Source organism: Amia ocellicauda, chromosome 16 (assembly GCF_036373705.1).
Source record: "Amia ocellicauda isolate fAmiCal2 chromosome 16, fAmiCal2.hap1, whole genome shotgun sequence".
In the NCBI taxonomy this organism is placed as follows: Eukaryota; Metazoa; Chordata; class Actinopteri; order Amiiformes; family Amiidae; genus Amia; species Amia ocellicauda.
The window spans coordinates 16,261,745-16,283,215 of NC_089865.1; the positions used below are offsets into that span (position 1 = coordinate 16,261,745).

Below are 21,471 nucleotides of genomic sequence, written 5' to 3' on the forward strand. Positions count from 1 at the left end.
ACACAATCACAGGGAAAATATGAAGGACTGAAAATAAAACAATACCAAACAAAAATGTCTTTGTTTTAAGACCCTTAGAATGTCATAGATCACTTTAAATGCCTCCCCCTTGCCTGACAGGCTTGTTTCACATGCAGGTCGAAGGTATATCCAACCTCATTCTTCAATTCAAGTGGGTAATGACAACTCGATCACTCCTGCCTTTTGGCAGCAGCTGTCCCCTTATCATAAGCACTCTATGAAAACAGATTTGGTTCAGATACCAATACTTGTGCAGGATGTTCATTTCACACCCCAATCTCAGTGTGACAGCAAACTCCCTCACAGATGCCACTGCATAGTTTGCTTTAGTTGGTGTTTTAAATGCTCTACATTCAGGAGAGAAAAATATGTTCTCGGGGACTTTACATTAAAGTTTTGTTTTAATGCTTTTGCTCCTGAGATAAGTGCCTCTAGACACTAAACCTAAACCATGTCATTAATAAACAACTTCTTCAAGGTACCCATGTTCTTTCAACTGACCATGTTCTACAGAATTAGATATGGAAATTGAATTAAGATTATTGAAGAGAATCAGATAAAGGCTACTTATTCATACTATAGTTTGTTGTCCTACCAGGAGAGGACATGTTGTTCACTCCAGATGGCTTCAGAAGTTCCAAGGGCTGCTCTTGGCTGGGAAGTCCATCTGCAGGAGAGAGAAGGGATTTAGCCTCGTGGATCATACTGCTGCATTCTGGGAAATGTTTCTCTATTATTGACAAATGAGGTTGCACGTGTGGTATTAACATATGCAGTACAATGGATTTATATTTAGTCTCAAGGGTCCCTTTCATTTATCTGATCAAAGGGAAAGCTCAGCCCACTCTGCACAGTGACAAAGCCGAGGTGAGACAGAGGAGTGGACTCTTAAAATCAGCCAGCGAGCCAAGAGTTTCATTTCAACAGCATGCCTAGGCGATCTGTTTTGCTTGTATTCGGGACCCAAGTTAGATTTACCTGAGACTGGATCTGCCGACTGAGAGACAGAGAAAGAGCAAAATATAAACCCCAAACATGTATGATCCCTCTTCCCACACATGCATGCATATAAATACATATACATATATATAGCTATCATCATATTGTGGTAATTTATATATATGTATATTTATCCAAAAATGAGATAAAGCTTCTGCAGAAATACAGCCCTGGGAGAAAGCTGCTAAAAATAGACTGTGATCTAGCGAGCAATACAGAGATAAAACAGGAGAGCTGCACTAGATTGTAGTGCATAAAAACCCAGCAGCCGCAGCAGCGGAGTCAGACAGTGGCCTGTGAACAGCAGCTGTTAAACACACTGGAGTGAAACCCACTCAGACCTTTCATTTGCTCATGAAATGAAGCGATGGCCCTTTTTTGCTTTCTTTGCAGCATTTCAGTCTGTTAACATTGATGTTCACACTGCAATTATCAAAATAAAATAAATAACTACAAAAACGGATGCAAACACGAGTAAAGGGTGGACCATATTTGTTTCCAATGAAATTGTACCCCAAAAACCTACATTATTAAAGCCAAGCACAGAAAGAAAGCATATAGGCAAAGAAACACTGCTTATCCACCGTTTGCAAGTGCAAGCAATGTAAGCATTTTGATATTGCTAAACCTTTTTCCGACAACTGTTTCTAACTGATACTCATTTTTTCTGAAAGGAAATAAGTAAAAGCCTGACGATTTTACCGGAGAGTCCCAGATATCTCCTTCTGTGAAAATACCCGATACTATTCCCTTTCAAGAGTGAAATCAAGAGCGTGAATATAAATTTGAGTTTTTTTGAACAGAAAGAAAAAAAAATCCTTCTGCCGTGTTTGAAGAAAATCAATGATTAAAGGAGGAACGGGAACATAAAGTTGAAGAAAAGATTAACTGTCACATTGATAAACCAAAAAAATCTGAATGTTTCCTACATTAGGTATCCCAAGCCTATTCATGAATCAAAGATAAGGCTAGACAGACCGATCAGAAGAACAGGAAGTGAAGAAGCATGCTTTCTGGAGGGAAGTAACAGACAGAAGGACTAGGGTACTTCCCTGGGAGGAACGAAGTCTGAGTTTGCTGAAGTTTAAATAAATCATGATGTTTAGAGGAGGAATGCTCTCGAGTCTGGCTCTTTTGCAGCCTTCAGACCTAATTGGGACATGACGGGTGAGAAGAACGTCCTCTTAAGGACACACTGTACACCTGCTGTCGAATTGCTTTGCACGGGAAACACCAATCTGTTCAAATGAAAGATTTTCAAAGATTTCACCCCTAAATTTCGGTGTTAATCTTCATAAATGTATCCCCCTTGAGTTTCCTGAAGCTGACGGAAAGATCAAGCCACATTGTGCACATCGGATCATCTTCTGATTGATGTGGTGCAGCAAGTCAAATGAAAGCAACGCGGAGGAGAATTCTTTAGATTAATATTGACATTTACACGGGACTAGTGGTGTCAAAGATCTCATAGCCAATTAAAACAAACAGGACCATTCCAGGCTCTCTGTGTTAAGCATATCATAGTCTGAGAGCTTCTAGACAGTGTACTTTAACCAAACAGCCCACAAAACTGCTGGCAAGTAAGATGTTATTCTATTAAGCGCAATATTTAAAAAGTGCTAATTGAATTTCAGTCTTGCTATATAGTTTAGTTTCAAAGCATCACATTTCCCAAGTGATGGATCGTGATGACACCTCCAATGAAGATGCTGTGACAGGGTTTTTACTGTGATATATCTGGAACTACTATATTACATAACCTCGTTTTACTCCTTTTGCAGCCATATCAACATCCGGCCTTGGGCTTTGGTGTTGCAAAGGTTAATAAAGTGTTTTGCAGAGTCCAGCATCGTGCTTCGTGATCTGCTCATCTCTAATGTTAAGCTAGCTGAGAAGCAATGGTTACATGAAAGGGGGAGGCATTATTACTTAAAGGGAAGGACGAAGGGGGGAAAAAAAGAAAAAAGGCACATGCACTCGCACATGCTACACAAAGCTAATAACTCCAAACCCACCACCAGCTTGGCTTGCAGGTTTCCAATGAAAACAGAGCCCTGTCTGCGCAGAGAGCCGGCTCACTGCTGAATTAAGAGGCATGGCTTGGCTTTAAGCAGACATGTCTTTGGAAGCTGGGAGGCATCTTCTTCCCCTTGGGAATTACTCCACCTACCCGACTCGATCCTAACGTTTTGACTAACACATCTAGCATGTCGGTCCCAGTGGGGTAGGGGGGTTGAACGCTTGATGAGAAGAAAACAAAAAAGCTTCAGGAAGCTGTATACATTCACAGCAGCTCATTCAACAAGTCAGAGAATAGAATAGAATAGAAGAGTGACAGCCAGAAAAAAAGAGCATAATTGGTAATAAATACACTGGTCTAACTAACATGTTTTTGTATTAGAAGAGCAAGTTGTCTGCTTTTTACCTTTACTAATATCACTAATTCTGGTTAATCACACACAAGGAGGTCACATTTTTAACAGTTGCAGGAATAGTTCTATCTAAAGTGGATATGAAACTAAAGTGGATATGATATTGTATTGCCTCAGAAGTGTGATGTTCATGGGCAATTCTGAAAAGAAGCAGCGAACCGAGGAAAAGCTATATTGTTTGCCTTTGGTATTATTTAGCTGAGGTAATTAAGATATTGAGGCACATTCATATTTGTAAACATCCCGACAATAAAGTGCTGCTAATCACAATTCTGACCAGACATATACTGCAGCAGCTATCTTTCAAAACAAATACTTTCAGTATCTGACAGCTGGCTTTGCTTCACAGATAGCCTGTGATCCAGACTGAATAGCCATAGCAGGTTGAATCGAATCAACATACATTTGATGATAAGAAAGGTAAACGAAAAGAAAAAAAAAAAAAAATATATATATATATATATATTTACAAAGGCAATACAAAATAGAAGGAATATCACATCAAGAACAACATTGAAATTGTAAGGATTTTGGGGAGAAACAATCTTGGTTTGATGTGGGTAATGAAGCTGAGCAAAAAGATTTTTTTTGTACCACTATTTTGATAACATGCAGTGAGATCCAGGCTTGGGCTATAATTTATACATGACTGAGCATCAAAAATTAAAAATGTATAAGAGTCCCCAATGTAATGAAATGAAACGTAATGCTTTTAAGCTGCATGCCATCCTTAAAAAAGAAAGGCTCACTAAGGCCCTTGCCTCTTTAAAATGTGTATCCAGCCAGGGCACGTTTGCAGCGAGTCTCACTCAGTAATCTATTTTTGGAAGTCTCTCTGGACCAGACGGTACTGCTGCCTGTACCGTAATGGCATTTTAATTAGCCAAGAGAGCCAGAAGATGCACTGTGCATCAAAAAACAGAACAGAATTTATTGTATTTATCTTTTTTTTTAAGAAAAAAAGACAAGAAAATAAAAACCGGTCCCTAACAGAATGAGTTTTCATTGCTTTGCCATTTGAAACAATTATCCATTAGTACCGGCAATCATACAATAGATTGCTGTTTAATATTGAACGTTCGCCCGGTAGGTCTTTTTTCTCTCTCTCTTTGCACCCCCCCACCCGCTTCCTTTTAATGTGGAGTTTTAAGTTAAGACTGGATAGATTCTGTGTCTCTCATTTTAAATCATTACAGGCATTTAGCTTAAGACTGCCAGGGGATGCAAAGAAATTTTAAAAAGGCTGCCCATCCATTAAAGTGGCTAATTCCTACCCATCTGCTTTTCAGTTCTGGTTAGTGGTTGAACAACTGTGCAAGAGAAACAAAAAAGAAATCCTGGAAGCCCAGCTCAGAAGAGAAGAGACACTGATAATCCATAACTCCCAATGCTAACGGTTTCTTAACTAGTAGACTATTGACTGCTCATTTCAACTCCCATTTCATTTCACCATATAAAACATATTGGCGCGTGTGACCTGGAGAGTTCCAGCTCAAAAACATTTCTTTAGACAAGGGAACTGAAAATAACATCTAAGATAGGAACTAAACAATAAAAGCTGACTGAAAAAAGTAATATAGCCAACTATGACATGAAAGATGATCAGCACTGAACTGGCAAGACAGCGCTAAAGTTGTGTGTCAGCAAATCTAGAGCTGGGGTAGACAATTCCAGTGCTTGGGGACATGTTCCAGTTTTATAGGTGCCTATAAATGAGCATGTGTGCAACTGATTAACATATAGAAAGAAAAAAAAATATATATATATTTTCAGTCATTATCCTAATAATGACTTCAATTAAGTAATTAAGATGTGAGGTAGAATTCCCCCAAGACCTGGAATTGCCTACTCCTGGACCAGAGTATATACAAGTGTGGCAGCTGTCAGGGGGAAATAGTTTGCTGAGAAATCATTTTGGAAAAATGCCAGAAACACAACCTCTGCTGCAGTTTTGTATCCTTATAGAAGTTAATTTATATCCACAATTCATCATTTACATTGTTTCTTTCTGTTTTGGTTGTATTTCACTTAGACGTCTGTGTTTTCCATAATTGTCACCTCTGGAGAATATAGAAGTTCCCACTTTGTGAGAGGATGCGTTACTATGGGGAGGATGCATTTCTACAATACGCACAATTACACAATGTTTAATTCCTGTTAAGGGAAGGAATGTTCCACGGGTTATCCACAGAAGGATGCAGAGTGTGCATGCAGAGGACATGCCTTATTATTCTTGCACTGGCAAGAGGTCATTGCTGAGTCTCTGCACACATTCCTGTGCCTTTGACAGAAATTGAACCTGCTCAACTGTAACCTGGTCGGAGCGGCAAGGGCTGACATTCGTCAGTTTCCTGCCGCATCACACAGCCAGACGACTGTACAGCAGAATGACCCCCTTAATTACCAATTTCCCTGCCAATACAGGAAAATTCAAATGATTTCAAATGAGAGCCAAAGCCAGAACCTAATATCCATTTGTAATATGCAGCTGTACTGCTATAGTTTGCAAGGTAAATGGGATTGATGTGGGAAAACATCACATTTGGAAACTGATACATAGAGAATTGTTATTACAGTGTGCTAGATTGAATGGTCTGTTTTGCATCCCTGTGTACTATTGTTAATGAAATTAGAGCTCTGCTAAACTAATACCACTGGTTATTTTGTCAGCAACCTTATCACTATTCAGCTTTGCTTATTTTATTACAAGGAAGTCATAGTTCCACAACACACTAAATCACAGTGTTTGGCTTAGCTCAACAAGTGTTGCAAACCACAGGACTATAAACATCAGGAATGATCCTTTCTGCACCCCAGCAGTGACAAATACAATAAAATAAAATTACTCAGGTTACCTAAATTCACAAATAGAAGAAACAACAGGAAGATGCTCAAATCAAACAAGTGATGAAGACTAAGGTAAACATACTTCGAATTTCCAAAAACCCAACTTAAAAAGCAGTCAATAGAGGACGAAAGCATGTCTGTGTGTTTGTCAAGATTGTTCTTCACTTATCTGGAGGATAACATGGAAGTCAGATAAACCGGGACAGAAAGCCAAACAGACTAACTAAATACATAAACAAATGGATAAACACTATTATCCTACAATTCTAGCCCAGATGAAGACTTTCCTTCCAAAAAAGTATTTGCTGAACAAGATTTGTTTACATCATGTAATTCCAGAAACTGATAGTTTATGGAGACTAATAATGGAATTGCCTTGCAGAGGCAGGGTTTCACTGCCTTTAAAAATAACAGAATTCAGTTAAATTCCTTCTTCTATTTTTATTTCTTTCTCACTGGATGCTATTTTTAATCTGTAGCATTCCACTGTGCAGTGAAATCTAGTCAAAGCAGTTAGATTGAAGTCTGGTGTAAGATGCCTTGAAGATAATATTACCAAAAGCCCAAAGGCACCACATAACCATTAAATATGAAAAAATATGAATACGAGTAAAAGCCACTGGCCTTTGTGTCAGAAGTTAAAAGGTTAAGGTCTTATTACAGAACCTCCATTTTTGGCTTCCTTTTTTTCTGACCTTGTTGGCCTTCCAACTGTAATTAAAATGCGCTTTAGTGATTGCCAAAAGAGTTAAGTTTCCTCCATGGCTTAAAACCCCACAAAAGCAACCACTATTAATACAATTGTATGTTGCTGGAAAAAAAAAAATGCAATCCAATGTAAAATGATAACAGTGAGAAAAAATACATCTGTTAAATCATCTAATCTGTACTCCCGGCTGAATAACAAAAATCCTCAACCCAACCAACCCCTGTTATAAGAAAGAGAAAAATGTTTTTAGGAGTTCAGCTCTGCTCAATGTGCTTCAAACCAAGGAATTAAAATAAAGACTCCTTCAAAAACGCTTCCAGTGCTAGGCTTCCAAAAGCCTAATTCGCAATGTGCCAAATGCTGCTATCATAACCAAACAGCAAATGGGGCTTTAGCTGTCAGTGCCCAGACAGGTTTGCTGCTATTTGCTTTGAATAAATAATGCTGTAAAACCAAACCTCCGAGTCAAAAACACAGCAAAGCAACCAAGAACAAGTGTAAAAAGAACTGGCTTATTCACTTTAATCCTCTCTATTTCACACATTTCATACTTTATCCGTTTCATTATTTAATTTCCATATTTTGTCCATTCCAGCCCACCGTTTGGTTCACAGTAAGTAGACCACGCATACATACATATTACACATGAAAAGGGAATTTATTAACATTACCCAAACTGCCAGTAAACAACTGAAATGGTAATAATGGTAACCATGGTCCTATCAATATTATTAGCAGTAGTATGATGAGGTGAAAGCATGATGAGATGTAGGGGAAAGTTGCGCATCCAACTTTCAGGTCACGGGCAGCAGCGACTATAATTTAGAAAACCGAATCTGTGAAAAAAAAAAACGATGACGACAACAAACAAAAGAATAATAAATCACCGCCCGCAGTGTACACTTTGATGCCTCCCAGTAAAATCAGAAAATCAGTGTGTCTCCTATACGACTAACAGAGGAAAAGTTGCCCAGCTGGTGCACAGAGAGAGACCATCTTGCTCTTTTCATAGAAACTGACAGGGACGCCAGAAACCAGGGCTCGACTGCTGCAAAACTTGGAGACATTCTGCACTTTACTCCTTCATACACTGAAAATGGCAAAGCAAGATTCTGTTCTCAGGATGTTGTAAAAATAGAGCTCGTAGCCTTGGGATCTGACCCGATGAACCATAGCAAAGCTCATCACAACATGTTTACTGTAACAAGGAGTCTTTGAAGACAGAAGCCTTATCTGAAACATGTTTCTAACATCCAAATCAAGATAACTTCTTCTCCTCCTCCTTCTTCTTCTTAACAATAAGGATGTCTCTGGAGTTATAGCAGATATGGTATAGGACAGACAGACTCGTATCAAACTCACTGACACCAGTCCGTCTCCTTGCCAGTTCTGGGAGATTTACCAGCAAGTCCCTTATGAGTCCGGTGGCTCAATGCAGTGTGCAGGAAGCTGACAAACTGGCGCTATTTTAGATCTGCTGTAAACTGAGGATTATTTTTCAGTGTTTCCTTTATCTTGTATTTGCTACCTAGATGTTAATAAATGCTGAGTGTGAGATACTTTGAAAGTTTTGACACATTCTGCATTATGTTATAATTCCCTGTGAACATGTTTAAAATATCACTCTTGGGCTCTTAGTTTTATACTCAGCTCTGTAACTTAAAACCCATAACTGCAGGAGTTCAGATAACATAAAAGGCGTTCATTACTGAAAAGGGTTAAACTCCAATGAGATAAAACCCTGTGCACTAAGATAACAAAACCAATAACACTGATTAGACAATGATCTTACAAAGAACTACCCCTGTATTGCGTACCGCCTGCCTTTCTAAATGTACACAAACTCATTACAAACCCCAAAACCAACAAGAATTGGTAGGCAAATACCTGTAAACCAGTAAATATGGGTTTACACAGTACCACAAAATAATTACTTAAGAGTATAAGCACACGATTGTGACATTTGTGGAGCCCCACCCAAAATATACATGTATAGCATAAAATAGACTCTTAAGTAGACAGCTTAGGTATTAAATGAAACATCAGGAGTCCAGTTTTGCCATACACCAAAAAAAAAAAAAAAAAACATTAATCTGGTAAAGGTTATGATGCAGATCTAAAAATAGGCATGAAAGACTGTTTGTGACAGGTCCATTTTAGGTTGCCAGAGCCCTGTTTTGCAAAGGACCATGCTTTGCAAACAGCTCAGCAGCAGACAGAAAACTCACATTAATTCATTATGAGGAACTCACCGCAGCAAAGCAATAATATACCAGCATGTAATTTCCGCAGCCTTAGGGCACAAAGCAGAAGAGGTCAAAAGATTATAACTAACGCATTAGTGCTCAGTGGACAGCACTACGGCTAGAGAGAGAGAGGAAAAAATAATAATTAAAACACGAGACAAAAGAATAATGCACACCATGGAAAACTACTGCACGATGAGGCTTAGAAATGTAATGCAGTGTCAGGAAAGTATTGATAAAAGACAGATCTACCTATTAATGAATGCATTTAATCAGCTATAAAGTATATTAACAAATAGTTTAGTATGACAACATTGATCAGTGGATTATTAGGATCATTATTAGGGTTCAAAACAGCTATTTAGTTACTGACTGAATCTATAGTTCTTACTTCAAATCAAATAATCCGGTTTAAGTTTATATATTGTCGCCGTTAATATAGGGTTTATATTTCTCTCAGTTCTTTTGAAACAATCGATTTGACCGCATGCCTATAATCTGTGAAACTGGCACCAAAGTGTAAAAATAAATTCCCAGGGCAAGGGGAGTCTGTATGTTGTAATGAATTCCTCTCTCACAGGGAGACATTTAATAAGATACATTCTGGGAGTTGCTTTGAATACTTCATCACAGCCCAGGCTGTCCGATTCAGCGTAAACGAGACTTGAAAAACGGTGCAGCTACGGGTGTTTGAAAAGAGACAGAAGCTCTCGACGGCCAGCCTGGCTAATGAAACGTCACATGGCAGGTTGAAGGCTATATTGCCAAGTGGGCTGAAGAGGGTTGTATTTGGCACTGTTGCTCTTAGGAGCCAGGGAAAAAACCTGGCTGGAGGTCTTTTTCTGATGGCCCCCCAACTGAGCCAGGCACCTGGTGTAGCCCAACTGGGTCCTGCCTTCCAGAAACCAGGGTCTTATAGGAGCTATGGGTGATCATCGGGAGAATAAGGAATCTTTCTGCGCTCAAAGGGGCAAAAAAAAACAGCCTATTGCTGTAGAGATGAAGTCGCACCTAAATTGGACATTGTGGTAGGTGAGAAAAATTATAAAAATTAACTTTGTTCGGCTAACAAGGTGGGGGGGGGAAATACTAGTGTTCTATTTACATTGATGACCTTTCCATTAAAGAGACTTAACATCTGCCATGTAGCAAAATCATCCCTGAAAAGGCCCCTGCAGTTTCCAATTAAAACAACAACTACTGCTCACGATATATGAATCTGAAGTTACGGAGAGACTGCACGCGAGGTGTAGATTGGGAAACCATAAAATGTATTAGAGCATTTATGAAAATGAGGCATCATTTGCTTACGTTTACTGACTTTTCTCGCCAATATTCAGATCTTGATTCGGATTCCCAGATTCAAATATTACACACACTAGCCTTTATCTCATTTCAAAACAACAGGTGTTGAGTAGAATTTAAATATATAAAACATAATCTACACTTCCGAATACCAAATCTTTCTTCCATCTCATTATGCCAAGTGAAACCTGCCTGATGCAAAATTATGTTATTGTAGTGAACTATTATATACATACACATTTAAAATGTAAAATTGTGAGTGTCATCACACAAAAGGATAAAAGCAAATCCATATGATATGGAGCCCCAGTTAATGTTACTCTGCTTTCCCTGAAGCTACTTTAGTAACTGGAAGTAAAGTCTCTTTTGATGTGTGCTAGCTGCAAAAGCACTCCATTACCCAGTGAACAATAATCGGTTTAAACTGTTCTTGAAGGAATAGTGCTATCTCTGTATTTGTGCCTGGTATACAGACTACAGAATAGTGCATGACATGCTTCCAATCCTACAGAGGTTTACCTTTGCCCTGTTAACTTACTTTACCTCTCTGTGAGAATTATGCTTTTTTTAACTTGGGCAACTTGCAGCTGATCTCAAAGACATGTGGCTTATACAAAATATTAACCTAGGAGTACGGGTTTATTCAGTGTTCCCTACAGCACACTAATACTGATTCTAATACCTGGAACATAACAATATACAAATACAAATATAATATTATATAATATTATTATATTATAATATTATATAATAATATCAACCCCCTTCCATTTTTTATGTCCTATTCATGAATTTCAATAATAATAATAATAATCTCTTAATTGTAAAATTCAATGCTTTCAAAGTGATTTTGCATTCTTTCCATGCACTTTGTTTTCCCTTTTTCCCCTTTCCCCTAAATCCTTTCCAAAAACATCATAAACATTGCTCTTTAAGACACTTGTCTAATGTACATCCAAGCAGGATTTATTTAATTTTTCTCCTTTACATTTGAGTGAATTGCAGAGAAGTACAAACATCATTGTCTGAATATAAAGGGTGTACAGGGAATTATACACTAAACTGTAAAGACATTGTGATTTAGATAAGAAATGACTGTGCATGTCAGCATGAAAATCGACACACTTTGGAACCATTAAGCCTGCTGGAATACCTGCTGAAGTTTGACAATACAAAAGTGGTCTTGAAAAATACGTATTTTTTAAAGATTTTTTTTATTTTTTCTATCCCCTTTCTTGCAAATATAGATAATTTCCCCACTTATGTTCATTTGGGGGATTTTTTTTTAGGTCAGATAATTTTATTTATTTGGAAAAATAAAATATTTTGTTCCAGAATGTGTGTTTTCAGCACCAGCGAAAAAAAAACATCTAATTTTTCACAATTTAAATCAAATACAGCCACAGGGCCCATTATCAGTTGAGCACAGGAGCTGCCAGGCAGGTAGTCGTTCACTTTATGGATCAAGAGGATTGTTCTGTGTTTTTTGTTTCCCCCAATATTGTTCTTTTTCCATGGCGCCCTTCTATGCAAAGCATAATAAAAGTAAGTTTCCATAGACACTGAAAAATTCTTCTAACAGAAGGGGTGAATTATGGCATTAATACAGCTACAATGTTCAGGCATGGATGATTAAATTCCTCTTCAAACCACTTATTTACGTTCCTTGCATATTAACATACTACTTAAGAAGCATTGGAAGGATTTCATTGTCAGATCTAAAAGCGTGACATTGCACAAGGTTTAGAGAAAGTGTGCTTTTCACGGAAATGTAGGTATACCTGTTCATACAGGAGGTGCCATCATCTCCCAACACTGTGAGAAACCACTTTTTTCTACAATATGCTATCGTCATGCCTGTTCTACAGCCCTTTAACAAAATGACCACGGCCTAAATTCGTCTGCAAGCCAAAAGGTCCAGATATGTAGGCTATGTCTCCTCCGGCATCGTAAAATGAAAATGTGAAATTCATGGCTGCAGCTTCCACAGCAGAGAGAAATTAACAAATCAAAGGCCGATCATCCAAAAGTCTTCAAAGCATCGTTGCGAGGAACTGCCACACAAACCTTGAATGACAAAAGGTGCTATCTCTGCTTCTACCATTAAAGGAAGACCTCCTGGATTTACTTTCTACATTTTCTAAAAGGGAGAAAAGGCTCCTCCCACTGAAAAGCAACATGACAATGCACACTGTAAATTATGAAGTGGAAAATGAGCGTTTTGAAGACTGACGAATTGGTAAACATTTGGGGAGGGGGCAGAGGGAGAAGAAAAGGTGGAGAAACTGGGAAGGATATGCTAATCAAGATCTCGGATGACAGCCATTAGTAGCAATCTGGAGAGCTCCTCCAGCTATCTCTGTGATATTATCATAAAGAATGGAACAATTATTCCTGAATGCGCACTTTTCGGCTGGTATTCAAGTTATATAATGGCACTGCTCGAGAGAGCTGAGGTGTTGCGACACACAATTTAATGAAAGGGTTTATTTATTTTGCACCAAATATTATAACGGGCCCAAGTACATTATGACTTGTCTCCTGGTCTTTTTGGACTTGTCGTTTAAGCAAAGCTAAGCAATTTTCGGCCCTTGAAGGAAACATGATTATAATTAAAGGATTATTAAACCTGCTTTGATCCTTCTCAGACACCAAACTTTCTTTGTTTCAGAGTTTATTAGTAATAAACACAAGCAGTACTATGGACTGCTTTTGAAACGCACTGCCACCAATTTGCAGCTGTGCACTTCTCACATCTCGGTTAACGCCACAAGAGTAGAGGAGGTCTCTTGCACAAGGTATAATTGCATCGACAAACCGGAAACCAGGCATTCAAAACACAAAAATAAAGGTTCACCAAGTGTGAAATACAGACCTCTATCATGTCTGCTAGTCAGCAAACAATGGGCATCTTGAGAAAAACACACACACAGACCTGGCATTTTACTGAACCACTAGAGGGCCCCCCCTCCAGAAGATATTTCTAGAATGTGTGAAAAGCATGCTGTCCCACTTTATATTGCCATGCACACAGCTTAAAAGTAATTAAGGCTCTAATAAGACTTCAGGAACAAATACAGCAAAACTTGAATTGAGGTGAATTCGATATTACACATTACAAACAGAAATGTTCATGTGCTATTTACACACACAAACAATATACATGTTGTTGTTTTTAGTAGGGTATAGGCCCACACTTGGCCATAAAACCTGCTATGGTCCTTTTGCTATGGTCCTTATGGTGCTTTTATTGAACCATACTTTTATACTGACAGCTTTGTGATATGGCATTACTGTGTTGGTGGATGAAGGGTGCCTCAATTTAAAAATCCACACATATTGACTGTACACGGTTGTCTAGATTGTAACAAAATATGCTTGTGGTCATGGTACCCTTCTGACAAAACAACACTTTCCAAAGTCGGGGGTCTGGGGGATCAGTTAGTTTGTGCAAGGTCATGATAACACCAGAGTCCAAAGCTGAGTACCCTTTCCCTTCCATCGTCTCATCATCTAGTGTGGCAAACAGACAATCCAAAACGTTTTAGTATCCCCTTATATGGCAACTTGCCAAAACTGAGGTTTTTTCTCGAAAGCACTATTCCCTTTCACAAGTTGAACGAGGTGCTATATTTTTCTAGTCATGGTCTATTCTTAACCTTAGGCTAAATTTTGCGAGATCACAGCTCAAAGGATTTTATGTATTTGTTTATTTTTAGGGTAAAACAATAATAGAATGTTTCACACAACAGGAAAAATAACCATGTTTGTATTTATGCATGGATACTTCATATTTTACTTAATGCAAAAATGATACAGAAACTGCTGAAGACACAACGGAGCATGGAAAGATGTCTGCTTGGAATGACAAGAAGAGATGGAGTGAAAGTGTTAAAATGGCAATGGGCCGGAGACACTGCAAGAAGAACAGATCAAAGATGGACAAAGGAAGCTTTTGAATGGATCCCAAGAGATAAAAAAAGAACTAGAAGACGACCACATACAAAAACTTGTATAAACTTCAGGGATATATTTTTTTTATTAAATCGTCAAAAAAATCATTAATCTTATTTGGGTTCGAAATAAACTAGTTATAACAAACACAATTAAGTAATCACAGTATCACAATATGATTTTGTGATAGTTTGTTGGAGTGTGAAAAGGTTTACTGCTGTAGTTCTCTTGGTGTGTGTTATCAAAAGGGCAAAATTCAAAACTAGAATATAAGTTGCAGAGGAAGTCAATTCTAAACAGGCACTTGACTTTCTGGAACTGACTCGCTTTCATTTTTGTTCTTTTGTTCTTTGTAAGCCTTTGATTTTGCCTGTCCTCTACAGCAGGGGTGTCAAGCTCTAGTACTGGGGGGGCCATAGTGTCTTCTGGTTTGTGTTTCAGCCCAGCTCTTGGCCCTTAATTGTTCTAATTAAATGATTAACTGGATACATTTTCTATAGACGATTGAAATATTATGAGGGTGTAATCGACAGTTTAAGTTATAAGATAAGACAAGATAAAGATAAGATGAAACTGTAAGTCTTAGATGAGCCTACTTTAATAATTACCTGATGGAAGACAAACCAGCAGACACTGTGGCCCCCCAGGACTGGAGTCGGTCCCCCTTTATTAATGTATTTATTTTTGATGTTGTTGTTATTGTAGCTAATTTCGTTTCATATTTACTTCAGAGTTTGGAGTTTTAATTGCATTTATTTGCCATGCATTTCTCCTCAACATAATGTATCTATAATATATTATATATAGTTTATATATTACAAATACAATCTATTTTGTAAAACCAGGCAGGTCTGTTTTAAAGGATATTTTTAAAAATAAACATCTACAATTTCTTTATAAAAAGAAATAAAAAAATTAAAAAAACAACATAACAGGATCATTGTCTATTGGCACAGCTTTGTTCCCCATTAAAGGATTTGCAGTTTATTTTAATTAAAATATAAAAGAGTATTTCCTTATTTGGCTGTGTTTTGTAAGCTCTCACTACAGTAGCTCCCCTGGTGAGATAGGGAGATATTTAAGGGCTATGTCCTGCTTAATCATCATGAACAAATAAATATGTAAATAAACAAACCTCTGAATTAATATTAGCAGCTAGGAGACTCAAACGCGGCTCAAACACGGTTTTCTGGGCTCACTAATAGAATGCACCAAAGCTGTCAGTCCATGTATGAAATCAAGGAACCCTAATGAATCCAGTCCCGAGAATCCCAATGAGACGGTTTGTTTGTATAAAACGCCACGAGAGGCCCAGATGATGACACAGCCTCACAGCGTTACAAAAGACACACAGGGTGGCTTCGGCAGAAAGCAATGGACAGTGCATGAGGCGATGCAGGAAGAGGAACCAAAATTTTATTTGTGTGGTTCTCACAGTGCGGTCCTGTTGGAGGTGGAGGGGCGGTAACCTGTGGCATTGTTAAAATACAACATTTATCTAGCTCCAATATTTGGGAATTAATGGAGAACAAATTATATGCACTTCATTTCCTGGTTTGTGCTTGTTTTTTTTTTACCTGTAACTGTAAATGAGAGTGTAGAGAAGAAATGGGGGGGAAACAAACAAACAAGCAAAACAACTGTAAACCATTAACTTAAAAATATACTCATATCAAATACTAGAGCATCGTGTCCTTTACATCGCTTCACTTAAATCTGTCTATCAGGTCTTAATTAATTGATAAACCTTTTCCTAATAGCAGAGATTAAACTAATTTCAATTCAAGTCTCATCAAGACATCATAAACTCCAGGGTCCAGTTATCAAATGGACCAGTAATAAAATTGTGAAACAATAGTTAAAAAGGCAGGAAGTCCTATGTGTTTAACACTGAATGATAAACAATTAATGCAGGTATCAGATAAAATACTCTAGGGCCATTAAAAAAAGAAAAGAAAAGAAAAGTAGATCAGTCGAAGAACAGGTTACAAAGTAGGGCATCATTTATTTTTATTTATTTATTTATTAATTGGCAGACACCCTTGTCCAGGGTGACTTACATGTTTGATATATTTATTTTTCTTCTGTATAATCAGCCTTTCCTACTTGTAGTGTTAGTATATTGAAGTATCATTTTATTTTATGTAGTTAATGTATTTTAATTATGAATATTCTCAAGTTAAATTAACAGATGTCATTGTAAGTTATGGAAATACAGTATGCACCTATAAAAAAAAAAAAAATGAATGGTCTAGATTTTAAAATCAAAATATTCCCTTGAAAGTGATTTGTTTGTACTCACACTTTCCTGTAAATACATTCAGTGTACATTATTTGTTTGGTAACAAATCCAAGACTTAGAATAAATTATTGTGGTTGCAATCATGAGCACAACAATTATGTTTGATGCTTTGCCATCCCACTTTATCTGGAAACAAGCACTTCCCAAATCACTCTCCATGATTTAAGTGGGACTGGGGCAATGGACAGACTGTCTTCTGTAAAATACTAGAGGCTTTTTGGCAAAAATTACACTAAAACATCCCCTACTGTAGAGGCAGGTAAAAATAAAAAACATCCCCTAACTGAACTTACTGCTGCTGATTAAATTGCACTATACTATCATCTCTTCACACCGGTACACTCAGGGGACTGTGCTATGAAAACAAATTAACAATTGTATCAAATTCCCAAATTATGTCAGGAGGTCTAACAGACAATTAGGATAATTAACAACAATAATTTTGGATAAAGTAATAAACCAGAAGAAGGGTAGCTCTATTCACTGGTCGTGACTAATAAAGCTCGTAGGAGAGCCATTCTCTCTTTGCAAAAGTCAGAAATACATTATGATGACAAATACACTTCCCTCAGGGGAGAACAAATGCAGAACACTAAATTCAGTGCTGGAGGTGGCATCAATAACGTGGTCAAAAATCAGACGCAGGTGAATGTTTTTTTAAGCTTACCTTCAGTGTAACTCTGTGGCATGCAGGGGATAGGACAAAGGGATTTCTGCACTGCAGAGAAAGCTGCTGAATCTAACTGCATGGACAGGACCTATAGAGGTCAGTACAAGAACAGCAAAGTGCTGAGAGCCACATAACAAGCCGTTCTAAACAGAGCATGCAAATACTATTTTTAAAATAACACTCCTTTTCTTAGCCTATCTTTTAATTTTATTTTTAACCTACAGTGTTACAGAAACGTGGACAGAAACAAAATACACTGAAGTCATGAAAGCCAAACTGAGATGCTATCCGGTCGTGGTGGAGAATTCTATTCAAGATAAAGTGATTATGTTCTGCCGTGCAATTCTCTGCCACTCAGGTCTTATAAGGTTGCAGCCTCATAAGAGCCACGATGTCAACATGCTTCCCTTCCCAGGACTATGTGCAAAACATTTGTCTAGCACAGAGCTGGCTTTGCAAGTTCTTCTGTTTATATCTGTGAAAATAGAGTGCCTCTCTCTCTGCATGGCTGTATTTAAGGTTTTGTAAATCTCCTATTATCAGGTCATTACTCTAGTATGTGAAAACGAGAAGAAGAAAAACAACAAAACATGCATAGATCTATGTAAAGACATACTGCAGTGCAAAATCATTCAGAAAGTACAGGTTGGTCTTAAATGATCCTTGGCGATTCACTTTAGCAGTAGTGGCAGTTACGGAAAAACAATAACAGTTGAGAAAATGTCTATTGTCTTTCGATCCTGTATTAATCCAAATGCAGAAACCCCTGAGAATTGTAAACCATCTGGATACAGTAGTAAACAAAGTCTGTGTGGCGTGAGTGAAGCAGAGGACAGAAGTGGGAATGAATACACCGTGACAATAGCCAACAATGCGTTGCAAGTTTGAAAGTGAAAACATCGAGGTCAGTTTTCACATTTTAAAAAAACAAAAGCAAATCGTGCTATCCTTGGTTTCTGTATTATAAACCCTTAAGGTCTTATGTACTTGGCACATTTGAGCAGAAAACAAACAGTCAGTGTATTCTGGTTCAATAGCTGTCCTAGTTCAAAACAAAAAGCAGAGCGAGACCCTACTCACAGTCTTTTCCACAAGCCCCCACTTGCGGGTTCACGGAAGGAGCTGCCGGGGCAGGTGAACCCACAGGTCAGTTAAGCATGCAAATCTTCAAACTTTTAGTTACAGGAAACTCGGGCTTGCAGCATAACATTAGAACAGCAACAGGGACTTCCAAGTAAGAGTACCACAAAGAGGAAAAACAAGAAAACCACAATTATAAAAAGAAGAAGAAAAAAAAAGAGAGCCACATATAGCTGCTACTAGCATTTAGCTAAATATATCTCCTTTATGAAATCCTAACCTGTTTTGCAGCTTCTCTTTAAAAACCCAAAACAGACTGAGGAAAGTTCAGGTTTTAAAATGTATAAAGACTATCTTTAATAAGGTAAGTAAGCACAACAGTCAAATTCATAGTAAAAATACCGCGCACAAAACTTTTGTTCTTGTTTACAGTAAAAAGTTCATGTTTTGTAATTGTTAATGGGCGCGGGATCTGTGGCGAGGCTCCGGGGCGTGGGCTATGACCTGCGAAATCCACCGCACTGCTCCTGACCTGCAGGGCTGGGGCTCCGACAATGAGAGAAGAGAGCAGCAGCTGAAATTCAATTTGCGCTCTCGGCTTTTTAAATGTCAAGTGAAGATAACCACACACTAGAGCGTAATGAGACGTCACAAACCTCCAATCTGTTTCCAGTAACAGCTGGAGCAGAAAAGCCCAGAGCAAAACCATGTATAGATGTTACCTAGTCAGCTAGCAATATGATGGTGACCAACGCTGATTATCATGAAATGCCAATGATGAACATTTCGAAGCTCTAGGCTCAGGCATACATTTTCCATTTTGCAGCCTTTTTGTTTTATTACATGGCGGAGCCTGCTCTGGATTTGATGAGGGAAACGATTTATTTACATTGCCAGACAAAAGGGTTTCATTCTGTGATAGTTAGTAAAAAGGGCGACACATGTCACAACAGACACTGAGATTTTTACCCACTCTTGTGAACGAGCAATACAAATAATCCTGAAACTATACTATAAATCAGCAAATCAGATTAATAAGCAAATGCAAGATTATTAAAAACTACTTTTATGATCAAATTTAAACAAAAATTCATTCCTGATACATTTGTTGTTGTTTTATATTCTTACATTTATTTTCATTCAACAGATGTGTACTATATAAGCTATTAATAACAGACTGTAGAAATGTGGTAGCACATGGTTGATAACAAGTTGCTGCCAACAACATAGATTTAATTGTGGCACATAACTGAAAATGCCCTGCTATGTTGCGTCAAAAGCAGAGGGAATGTGTCATGTCTTCACGACGCCTTGTACGTGAGGTATTATGTAAAATGTCTAATTACGTGCCAAGATCACCCTACATAACATCGCGGATGACAATTAGGATATGTTCCAATATCACATTCATGAACATGTACGTCCGGTGTTTTCCTGCATTAAAAGCTGACATATAGGTTAGTTCATGCACATTGCCGGGAATAAACAACAAACAAATCCACAACAAGCGAGAAAAAAAAAAAGGCAGAAATTGGCAAAAAGGTACATTTTGTGTGAAGGGGTCACGAACTGCATGGTATTGATGCTGACATACCGTGTGACTCTTTCAGGGAAGCTTGTTGGAGATACAGCAAACTAGCAACTCGGTAGCACCTTTCCTATATTACTTGGCATCACCTTTTGTATTAATACATGGCCCTGGTTACCATTAAATGAGTTGTTTAAAGATTTTCGAGTGGGTAGACTACATCAGCCTGGCTGTAACAAACAGGAAAGATGAGTCATTGTTAATGCAAGATCATTTCCCATTTCCCGCTAATTTTTTTTCATTCTTTTGGTCTTTAATGAAAAGAAAAATCACCTGTTAAAATGTAAATTGATCAGTAGTATTCTATTTTTTTTTTTAACCTTGCATTGAAGGTTAGTTCCGGTCACCAGCAAAAAGAAATAGACTATGATTAGATATCTTATATGATTTGACATCCATCAAGAAATGTTGTAATGACAATCATTAAGAAATAAAAATGTATAACCCTTTGGTATGCATGTTCAGTGACATGCTACGGATGACTACCGACACAAATAGTTTACAGGCACTGCCACAGCTTCCTTGTTACAGCTTTTTAAACATGTATTGACGGTCAATCATTTCCCATACAATCTTCTCTGGACAGAGCTCTGGTCATCATAGTGGATTTCATTCCTTAAGTCCATGTCTGTATCTCTCCAGGGAGCACGCACACTCCTTTATGGTTTGGATATTAAAAAATAAGTCAGCGAAACTGCTAGACACTGAGCAGAATCTGTTCCTATTCATTTATTTTCCCTGGTTTGACAACATCCCGGGTTTGATTGGGACTCCAGGATCTCCTCATACTGAAGTGCTTTTAGCCTTCAGCTGTGGGAGCACCAGTTTTCTAATCCAGAGGCATTTTATACTAACCAATACACCATCTGGTCCATAATCAAAGTGCTGATTAAAAGCCATCAAGTACTTACAAATGTCATACTTACAATTAACACTGCAGTGTATAAAGCATGCCTTCATATTTTTCCCCCTGATACACTTGTCACTTTCTTTCCCAGTCAATTAAATGTGCCATAAACTAGAGAAGGGCCTGACAATATAACAGAAAATATACACACACATCCATCCACACATCAATGCCTCCACTGTTCTAGGGTATTCCACGACAATGCTTTGTGCTAAAGCTAAGAATAAAATTGAAGGCTTGTACATAAACAAAGCCTACATTAGTATTACTCCAACTTGAAACAAGAAACTGAAAATGTACAAGACACAGGGGTATTGTATTTTGTCTTTATAGAACTTCTACATTACGTTAATCAGCTAAGCCACATTCCCAAATGTCCGACCCCTCCTAGTAAAGTGCAAAACCAAACAC

General features: G+C 37.9%; 1 protein-coding gene across 6 annotated transcripts in view; it reads right to left on the bottom strand.

The window, feature by feature from the left end:
- Positions 1–21,471, bottom strand: part of hdac4 (histone deacetylase 4) — a 189,392-nt gene that overhangs the window by 108,684 nt on the left and 59,237 nt on the right. For all 6 annotated transcript variants that reach the window (XM_066687228.1, XM_066687233.1, XM_066687230.1 and 3 more), the window contains exon 3: positions 617–688. In XM_066687228.1, coding sequence (XP_066543325.1) covers positions 617–688 — 72 coding nt within the window. The remainder of the gene's footprint in view (positions 1–616; positions 689–21,471) is intronic.